This window comes from Mustela putorius, unplaced genomic scaffold (genome assembly GCF_011764305.1).
Source record: "Mustela putorius furo isolate JIRA1106 unplaced genomic scaffold, ASM1176430v1.1 tig00003859_pilon_pilon_pilon, whole genome shotgun sequence".
Taxonomy (NCBI): Eukaryota; Metazoa; Chordata; class Mammalia; order Carnivora; family Mustelidae; genus Mustela; species Mustela putorius.
Genome location: NW_025422011.1, coordinates 31,240,680 through 31,251,346, shown reverse-complemented (window position 1 = coordinate 31,251,346; position 10,667 = coordinate 31,240,680). Strand labels below are relative to the sequence as shown.

Sequence of the window (10,667 nt, the reverse complement as noted above, 5' to 3'; positions counted from 1 at the left end):
GCTGCAAACTGCCCGTTTGGAAGAGGTGACAGCCTCTTCTTTGGGAAGGATGGTTCTCAAGTTATTCAGCTCTGTTGGGGGATTCCCCAAGTTATTTCTGTAGTTTCCCCCGAATTATATGTACATATTTACCTACACACACACACACACACACACACACACATGCACATACTCCCCTGGAGCCCACCAGGCACATTCCTGTCTCAGGGCCTTTGCACTTGCGGTTCCCTCTGCTTCAAACACTTCTCTCCCAGATTTCCACCTCACTTGCTCTCTTTTCTTGTGCAGATTGTTGTGCAGATGCTATCTTCTCGGGGAGAAGCTCATTCTGTAAAATTGCATTCCTTACCCCCCAGAGTCCTTATCGCCTTCCCCTGCTTTGTATGACCTCCTAGCACTTACCACATTCTGGAAGACTCTATATTTACTTATTTGTTATTGTCTGTTTCCCTCAAAGAACATCTAAACTCCAAGAAAATAAGGGTTTTTGTCTGTGTGGTTTTCTCCTCTATCCTTCGCATCTAAAGTAATGCTTAGAATATAGCAGATGCTCAGAAGATGATTGTTAAATGAGTTGATGATCCCTTTTTAAAGACAAAGAAGCAAAGTCTCAGAGGGGGTAGTTTGAGCTAGTGTGTGTTGAGAAAGGTTTCAAGCCCAGGATTTTCTGCTTCCGAAGGTTTTATTTTCTGCTCTGACATCAGACATTGTGCGCGGGCGCTGCGGCTAAGGGGCTGTTCCATGGGACGAAGCAGCCCTGAGAAGATGCAGTTCATACCAGCACCAAATGAGCTGCCTTCCCAGTCGCTGTGCTTTGTTCGCAAAGTTTCTGTTCTGCCCACAGAAGCATTTCCCTTGTCAGCGGCATCTGTGGTCTTTGAAATTTCTTCCCCTCTCTGTGATTCAAACTCCTTGTGTTTGAGGTTGTCGAGCCATGCTTAAATTCCATCGTGCCTGAGAAGCCGGGGGTCAGGTGTTCTGCGACCCCGTTGCCGCCACACACTCCTTACTGGTGTGTTGTCTGTGCCTTCCTTCCCTGGGGGGCTCGCACTCCTCGAGAGGTGACCTGTGATTAGCTCCTCACATTTGCTGATCAGGGTTTCAGCAACCGCATTCACCTTCTCTTCATGCCATAAAGCTTTCCACGGAAGACATCAAGTGTTGCCTCAAAGCAGCGGGGATTTACAAATGCTGACGCCCGCGTCCTCCCCTCAGAGATTCTGATTCTGTTTGTCTGGGCATCATCATTTTGAAAATCCCACACACCCCGCACTCCCGCCCCAGTGATTCTCAACGTGCAGCTTGAACATGCTGCTGAGATGGGCAGCAGAGCCTCTGAGGGGCAGGGAGGGGACACCGTGCGGCGGAAAGCAGATCCATTTTAGCAACGCTCCTGCCTCGTTACCGAATTCTCCTGAACATCCTCATCTGACACCTGGCTGGCACCTGGAGATCACAGCCTTCCTGGTTTTGTTGTGGAATTCTGATATTTCTGTTTTCTAGATGCTGCTCTTGCTCTAAATAATGGCAACTCTGGTGAGAATTAAGTTCTTTCTGTTGATCATGTCTGCCTCAGTCTTCTCATAAGGAAAATAGACATAACAGTAACAGTACTGACATTGTAGGTTTGTTGAGACTTCAGTGAGCTACTATATGTAAATGAGGGGTTAGGTGCTTGGCAAGAACTGCCATTTTTTTTTTAAAGATTTATTTTTTTATTTTAAAGACGGAGCATAGGGCGGGGATGGGGATGGGGGAATGGGCAGAGAGAGAGAGGGAGAGAATCTCAAGCCAACTCCCTGCTGAGTGTGGCACCCTATGTGGGGCTCGATCTCACAAACCTGAGATCCTGACTTGAGCTGAAATCAAGAGTTGGACGCCCCTAGCTATCATTTTTGTTATTAGGCATCTTGCTTATAAAATGCCTTCTCCAGAGTCCATTGTTACAAGAATCAGTGTTGGCTCCCACATAACCTTCCGCCTCAATCCTGCATGACTTTTTTTCCTCCCCTGCATGACTTTTTAAGGGCCTTTGGTTTTGCCATGCTGCTGGCACACTCCAAATGTGTTACAAACAGTTTCATCCTCTGTCTTAAAAACTGAATGGCATTACTGTAAATATTGGGCACCCTACGGAGAGTTGCCTCCTTGGGCGTGGGCGAGCCTCCCCTGATTCTGAACCAGCTTCCTGGGCCTGGCACCATAGTGGTGTCTCTTTCAGGACCAGCTGTGACTACACCTGCTGCAGGTCCAGAAGCACCTCTGGACAGATGCTGCCAAGACTATGGAAGTGACCAAGGGGGTGGTAGCCGAGAACTAAGTGGAGGAGCCCAGCCCTGGAAGGGCTCGGGTGCAGATAGCCCAGGGATTATGAGCTGGCCTAGTTGAGCTGTTTGGTCCAGTCACAGAAAGATCTCCCAGATCTGTACTCAGAAAATTAGTTGTGGGAGCCTGGTAAGCTGGACCCAGACCAGGGTGCAAGTAGCGACATCTTTCCATGGCCTGAGGTCGGTGAAACAAGCGTGCCTCACCAGGGGAGAGACCACAAGCAAAGGGGGACAGAGGGTGCCGTCATCATCCCCCATTGGGAGAGAATGGTAGTGTGGCCCGTGTCTGGGGTGTAGACAGACGACGTGATACGGACACCATTCCACCTCCTGAGACCGTCAGCTGGAGGCAGAGGCAGCCCGAATATTCCAAAGGGGCTCCCTGTAGTGAGATCAGTCTTGCGCCAGGGACATACAGGTGGCTGCGGGCACATGTGCCAGGAGATCCGGCTTCAGATTGATTTCCTGATAGCAGCCTCTCCCTTCCACTGTGGCTGAAGGCTGTCACACCCACAGGCCTTTGCCTCCTTACCCCCGTCTGCATAGGAAGGAGCTGGGACTGCCAGGCTTGCCTTGTGGCTGTCTTACCCCAGCACGTCTATGAGGAGGCGTTAGGTCCCCTTGTTTCCCACCATGTCTCTAGTACACAGAAAAGTAGGTGGCATTAACAGATGTTCTGTAATTATTTATTGAATAAATGGATAAGTGAATTAATGAACGAATGAATCCCAGTGTAGCCCCATGATAGAACATCCAGGCAAGGGGTGCCGGTGCCCAGAAGTCCACAAGACAGGGAGCTGGTGTGTCGTAGGGCACAGCATTGTCAACAAGGTAAGATCCACCCAAGATCACCAGAGTGGGAGTGTGCATTACATGCAAGAGACCTTGAGGGCCTCTGTGAATCACAGCCCTGGGACCCGGGCATGTTTGGGCCTTCAGGTGGGGAGTCCTCGGGCCCAGCAGATGCAGACTGCTGCCAATGGAGGCAGGGCTGACAGAGCAATGAAAAAGACATGTGGTCCATTTGAGAGACAGCTAGTTAGTAAAGGAATTGCTCTGGAAGTGGAATATTTTTGAGGTGGCTGCGGAATCCATAGGCTTCAACCATAGATCACATCATGTTTTCAAACACATTTCTCTGTGTCGACAATTTCACTTATTCTGCAGATTGTGCCTGATTCAAGTGCCATAATTCCTGCCAATGAGACTGGAGCCATGTCATTTAGGTTCGCAAATTGGGTTTGTGTATCGCAGCTAAATGGCCATCTCTTCATTTGGAGGAGCTGCAGTTTGAAAAAGTCCCATCAGTCCCGCCATGATGATAGATGAGTCCCGCCAGTCTGGCAGGGTCTTCCCCGAGCGGAGCTGGCTGTGCACCTGGCAGGCCCTGTCTGCACCTGCTAGTAATGTCCTCTCATGTGACTGTGTGCCGGGGGTGGGGGGGGACAGCAGGTGGAACCTAAGCCAGCTGGGGTGCCGAGGGGGTGGATGGAAAGAGTCCAGAATGCCAGGGTCTTACCTAGCACCAAGGACAGCTGTCTCGAAGGTTCCTCAAGCCACACTCCACGAGGACCGGCAGAAGGCAGAGACTCTGGCATGCTCTGAAACCCAGGCTGACCTCCCAGGGACCTTGGATATCTGTTTGAGGCAAGGCACCTACAGGGCTGGGGAGCCTGATTGAGTCAGGCTTCATGAGGTTGCAAGAGGAGATGTGCACAGACAAGTTGCCGGGATGGTTTAGCTAGAAAGACCTGTGGATTACAAGTACATGGACAGAGAAAGAGACCAGACAAACACTAACCAAAAGCAGGAGTAGCCTGTATTCATTTCAGACGGAGCGGACTTCAGAGCAAGGAAGGTTACCAGGGACAAATGCTTGGTAATAAATCATCATAATAATACATAATACATCAATAATAAAGATGTCAATTCTCTAAGAAGATACGACAATCCTTAATACGTATGCGACTAACAACAGAGCCTCAAAGGTATCGGCATCTTGTTGTATGGACAGTTCCTCTTAGAATTTCTTTGATCCGTGCTCTCAACTCCTGCCCACACTGTTATCCCTCTGAAAATGGAATGCCAGCAAATTTAGTTACACTCAGAGCTGTCAGTGGTGTGAGATGCAACAGTTCAGACTCGGGGTTGAAACAAGGAATTTAATTTATTCATGGAATTAAGGGAATTAAGGGATGAAGTTTGGCTTTTCATAGAGCGAGGACTGCTTTATATCAGAGCAACATTTGGAGCTGAGAAAATCAACAAGGCCTGAGACCTGAATGCTCTTGCTGGTGGTTCAGTAGAGAATTGAGGAGAACAGGTAGAAGCTGATTTAGATAAGCCAGAGCTCACATCTCTTTCCTTCCCCTCCTCCAAGAAGAGCTGGGACTAGGTCTCAGGGATGGACTAGGCAAGCGCTCGCTCCGCAGGGAGAGAACAAGTCCATAAGAACATTTCCAACAAAGTCTTCTAACATTTTAGCTGGCTTCGTTACAGTCTTTGCTCCCATGTAGATCAGCCTGGAAGATACAAAATTATAAAAGTGTCAGCTCAAATATGTTTAGTTCTTTCTCAAATGGCAATTCTCAGCATGTCACAGAAATACTGGTTAACTCAGAAGCATAACAGATGGGGCATATGAGCTCAAAATTATGGTGAAAATTTTATGAAGACCCATTAGCTTTATATGAGCAAGCCACAGATGCTGTTGGTGTAGTTTGATGAGTAATAAATAAATACCTACATATATACTTGTTTTCTTTAGATGATTAATTCCTGAGGCAGAACCTCTGTTTAATTTTCTCCCCTAGAGCCTGCCTGTATTGAATGCTTAGAAACAATGTTTTAAAGAGACTGACCTTGGGGAACACCTGGGTGGCTCAGTTGATTAAGTGTCTGCCTTCGGCTCAAATCGTGATCCCAGAGTCCTGGGATCGAGCCCTACATTGGGCTCTCCGCTCAGCGGAAAGCTTGCTTCTCCCTCTCCCACTCCCCCTGCTTGCTCTCCCTGTGTCTCTCTCTGTCAAATAAATCAATAAAATCTTAAAAAGAGAGAGAGAGACACTAGGGTATTTGAGCTGTTGGGCTCCTCAGAGCAAAGCAGCCCTAACTGACCTTTTGGCATGGGGTGACTCAAAATAACAAAGGTTCCTGCACTCTGGCGGGAGGGACCACCTCTGCCTGGTTCTGGGCTGAGCTGTGGTTAGCGGCCACCTACAGAGAGCACACGGGTGCAGGAAGAGCTTCATGCTTTCCTTCCAGCCTTCCCTGTTCCCTCCCACCCCGCCGTCCACAGAGCACGCACCTGGCATTATGGTGGGCAGGACCTGGAGACCGTTCCAATGGGCAAACCCTGGGCTGCACTCTGAATTGTCGCTTGTCCTGCTGACTAAGCCTTACTTACAGAATTTTATGGGCGTGGTTTCCTGTTCCCTTAGAAGTTGCTTTTTCCAGGAAGTTCTTCAGAGTTTCAGGTAAGCAGCCTTCTGTGTGCCTGGCCCCACTAAGGGTTATTGATTGAGTACCTTGGGTATCTGCTTGAGGTCTTCTTCAACTTGAGGTCTGGGGTTATGTTCTCAGAAACCCACCGTATGATGAACAAGGATTTACCGCACCTAACCTACCAAGTCTCATAGCTTAGACTAGCCTCCCTTCCACGTGCTCAGGATACTGACACTAGCCAACTGTTAGGCCAAATCATCGCACATAAAGCCTGTTTTATAATCAGGTGTTGAACAACTCATGCAGCTTTCTAAATACTGTACCATGAAAACAAGAATGGCTGTGTGGCTACAGGATGGCCATGGTTGCATTGGCTGCTCCTTCTCAGGATGGTGTGGACAACTGGGAGCCATGGCTGGCTGCCACCACCCAGTATCACAGGAGATGGTCATACCGCATATCACTAGTTTGGGAAAAGATCAAAATTCCAAATTCCAAGTACGGTTTCTACTGACCAGACTTGGCTTTTGCCCCATCATAAAGTTTGAAGAATCCATTGTAAGCCAGGGCCTGTGTATTTGCTGTGTTCCAGATACTGTTTAAGCGTTTTGTATACTTTGATTCAATCAAAATAACCTCGTTAGTTGAGATTCCTTTGATTACAAATTACAGAAACTTTAAGGAAAGCTGGCTTATACATGGGAGGCAATTTATTGACATGTCACTGAGAAGTCCAATACGAGCACACACCGAAATGAAACCAAATAGCGACGTGGTTATCTTTGCATGGATCTTGGATATTTTCTCTTCTCCTTTTTATGTTCCATAGTACTAGGCATTTGCTATTTTTTATAATCAGAGAAACTTTACTTGAAAGGAGGTTTATAGCACTCTCCACGCTGTCTCGTATACTCTAATCAACTGGGACTCTTGTTCCCTGGACTATGGTGTCCTCATGGGCAAGGATTTTTCCTTATGTGTCATTGTAGCTCCTTTCTTGCCTTTCCAGTTTGTGCTCAAAGATAAATGTTAGGTGGATTGAATTCACATGTCGCATAAGGAAGATTTTTGCAGTTCCAATTCTTTCAGAAGACAGATGATAATAAGAGAGTAGTTTATACTTGATCCAATACATGATTTCTCAGGACAAACCATGTAACCTCAAATGGAGGTAATAATCCCAGGTTATGGTGAAGCTCAAATGAGTTAGAGCCCTGCGTGAGCTGTAAAATTCTGTATACCTGGCAGTTGGTAATGGCCTGGGTTTATAGAGCCTTCTCATTCCAAAGCCTCTATCCAAGGTGAGTCATGTCTATTTCTAAATTTTCTAAGAACCATCATTATCTCTTGATGAAAAGATATGGTAGGGGAGAGAGAAGCTGGGAACATCAATTTAGGACACGTTATTAATCCCCTGCCGTGTGCACGCTTCACACCCACATATCCTACTGTCAGATTGTCAGAGTCTTCTGACATCTCCTTCTGGAAAGCTCGACGGGCTCTCAAACTAATAGGTTTGAGACTGAGTTCAGGATCTTGCTTCTAAAACTGGTTCCCCTGAAGTGTTCTCTATCCCAGTGAATCTTTCCACCCTCAACTCTTGTTTCTTCCTCACACTCCATATTCATGCCATTGCTGTGGTCTGTCTACTTCACTGGCTCTGTGTCTCTGGAATTGATTCTTTCCCATGTCTTTATGGCCATTACCCTAGTCCAAGCTACCATCACTCCACCTCCTACTTGATCTCCCTAAGGAAGGGCTTCCCTTCCGTCAATCAACTCCACCTGGTGGCCCAACATAGCTCTGATCATGTCACCTGCTCCAACTCTTCAGTGGCTTTCAAACTCTGAGTTTCCAGGCGCTATCTTTAACCAAGCTCACACATGCCCTGCATGAAACGGTACCAACCATAAAAAAAAAGAAAAGAAAAGAAAGGGTACCAACCCCCATTCCACCCTCATCGGCTACCCTTTCGCTTTTTCAGCTCCCCTTGCATGAGCTTCCTTACAGGTCCTCCCTCCTGCCTCTCCATGGGCTGCTCCCCTAGAGCGGAAGGCCATTCCCCTACCCTCCAGTAAATCCTTCACAAGGTACACAACATCTCAAATGGCACGTCTTCAGCATATGTCTCGTATTTCCTGGACTGGCTTAATCTGCCTTTCATCTTCCATCAGAATTCTGTGTGTCTCCTTCCTAGTGCTTGCTATAGTTGCAATTTTACATTATTTGTTTAATTACTTGATTAATATTTGTCTTTTCCACCAGATTGTAAGGTCTATGAGGGCAGTGACTGTGTCTCTTTTGATTTCCCGTTGGGTCCCCAGCATTCAGCACCCAGCAGAAGACTGATCCAAATGTGTTGAATGGATGAATGAATGACTACATGGTTTGATGCCAGGGCTGTGCTAGGAGCTAAGGATACAACCAAATCAAATAATGTTGTTACCCTCAAGGTTCTCCTAGCCCAGAAGAAGGGACAGTACAGGTAGATGGATGACTTCAAGCATTCTGTGGAAACCTTCGATGGGAATAAAATACAAATGGGAATAAAAACAGGTCCTGTCACACCAATGTCCCAAGAACTAAGGTGTAAATATGTACATATACACTAAACGTGACATCATATACATGTAGACAAATTATGTAGGTCCTTATAGACATACAGTCTCATTCCACAACGTATTCCTAGCACCACTTATGGGCACGAATAGCACACTTCTGCACATGGGTACACATGCATGAGCAAGCAAACCACCCTACACCCACAGACAAATTTCCTGTCTGCCCTCGTATGCACGCTTACCCACGCAGGGGCATATACACATACTCACACCGGCAAGGCAGATATTGCTCTTTTATTTACAAGGCTGGGCTGGGAGTCCCAAGGTCTTAAGGATGGGTCCCCATGGGTGTGGAGTCTCAGAGAGGTATGTCCTATAGCCAGAGCAGTGTCCCAAGCAGGAGAGTCCTGTCGAGGCCAGTGGGGGAGGGGTTGTCCAGGCCCAGGCCTAGCCAGGCTGCAGCCCCAGTGGGAATGGTTTGTTCACCAAGAGTGTGAGGTGGGTGGTCTACTTTACACCGACTTATTTCCATGTCTGGGAGTCAAGGCTGCAGCTCAGGGTCATCCTGAAACTTGGATGCTGAGCCTATGATAGGCAGAATTGGTCTAAATCCTCACCCACTAAAAAGGCAACAGCCAAACACATTCTCTCCATTCTTTCCTCTTCTCCCTCCCTTCCTTTCCTCCTTTGGTCTGATACTGGGAACACTGATGGAGGAAGCAAGGTCGCTGATGTCGCAGAGCCCGCAGTCGGGCACAGCCTATAGACAAACAGGTGGCCAATCACAGTGCAGGACAGAGGGACACTAGCCTGGTCCTGGAGGCTGGGGACCACTTTCAGGGGAGATGGATTTTAAGCTGAATCCCAAAGGACTGGTAAGCACTAGCTCGGTGATCTTGATCAGAGAGATCGGTAGCAAGGAGGTCCCAAATCTGCATTTTACAAACACCCTAGTAATTCAATTTGGGGTAGAGGTAGGCATGGGGTTAGATCACATCTGAGAGACATTAGTGTGGGGCGTTAGCGAGGGAGACAGGTGAGGGGGCTTCAGTGACAGCAGGGGAGGAGAGGGTGGTCATCTTTTAAATGCTAGACATTCTGGACAGGGACTCCATGCCATATCTCTTTGCACAGACTAAAGAAGGCGACACCCTCCCAGGACGCAGACATGAGGCCTAGAGGCCCAGGCTCTGAGCTGAACTTTGTCCGCAGAGGGAGAGACTACAAAGGCCTAGCTTTATTATTATTATTATTATTATTATTATTTTAATTTTTAAAGTTTTTATTAACATAAAATGTATTATTAGCCCCAGGGATACAGGTCTGTGAATTGCCAGGTTTACACACTTGACAGCACTCACCTTAGCACATACCTTTCCCAATGTCCATAACCCAGCCATCCTATCCCAACCCCACCCCCCAACCCTCAGCTTGTTTTGTGAGACTAAGAGTGCCTTATGGTTTGTCTCCCTTCCAATCCCATCTTGTTTCATTTATTCTTTTCCTACCCCCCAACCCCCCCACATTGCATCTCCACTTCCTCATATCAGGGAGATCATATGATAGTTGTCTTTCTCCGATTGACTTATTTCGCTAAGCATAATACCCTCTAGTTCCATCCACGTCATTGCAAATGGCAAAATTTTATTTCTTTTGATGGCTGCATAGTATTCCATTGTGTATATATACCACATATTCTTTATTCATTCATCTGTTGATGGACCTCTAGGTTCTTTCCATAGTTTGGCTATTGTGGACATTGCTGCTATAAACATTCGGGTGCATATGCCCCTTTGGATCACTACTTATGTATCTTTAGGGTAAAAATCCAGTAGTGTGATTGCTGGGTCATTGGGTAGTTCTATTTTCGACTCTTTGAGGAACCTCCATGCTGTTTTCCAGAGTGGTTACAGCAGCTTCAAAGGCCTAGCTTTAACACTGGTGTGTTTCCCCTTGACTACAGGCAAGCCTCATAAAGCATGCATAAGTGGAAATCATGGCCTGCTCCTCTATTAGGGATTACTCTTTGCTCTAGTCAGTATTGGGCAGGGGAGGCATGGAGAGTCATGGGAAGTCAGCCTGCTTCTTCCACCTTTGCTTTGGGGAGTGGGCTGTGTCCTGGAGGTCAGGGAGGTGAAAGATAAGGGAAGACCTGAGGGCAGATGTGAGACAGATCCCTTTACTCCCAAGAGATACTGATGAAGAGCAGTAACGGCGTTTTAATTCTACTCCTTTCTCTCTCTTGTTCTTCACATCCAGTCATTCACCAGGCTGGATCACTTCTTTTCTCTCCTCCCCTTCCCCACACCATTACTCTAAGTCAGACCTAATTCTT

At 47.2% G+C, this 10,667-nt stretch overlaps 1 protein-coding gene across 1 annotated transcript in view; it reads right to left on the bottom strand.

Moving 5' to 3' along the window:
• Positions 1–4,475: 4,475 nt before the first annotated feature.
• The window catches only part of GALNT18 (polypeptide N-acetylgalactosaminyltransferase 18), a 350,253-nt gene continuing 344,061 nt past the window's right edge, over positions 4,476–10,667 (bottom strand). The window contains exon 11 of the mRNA XM_013055819.2: positions 4,476–4,849. Coding sequence (XP_012911273.1) covers positions 4,808–4,849 — 42 coding nt within the window. The 3' untranslated portion in view covers positions 4,476–4,807. The remainder of the gene's footprint in view (positions 4,850–10,667) is intronic.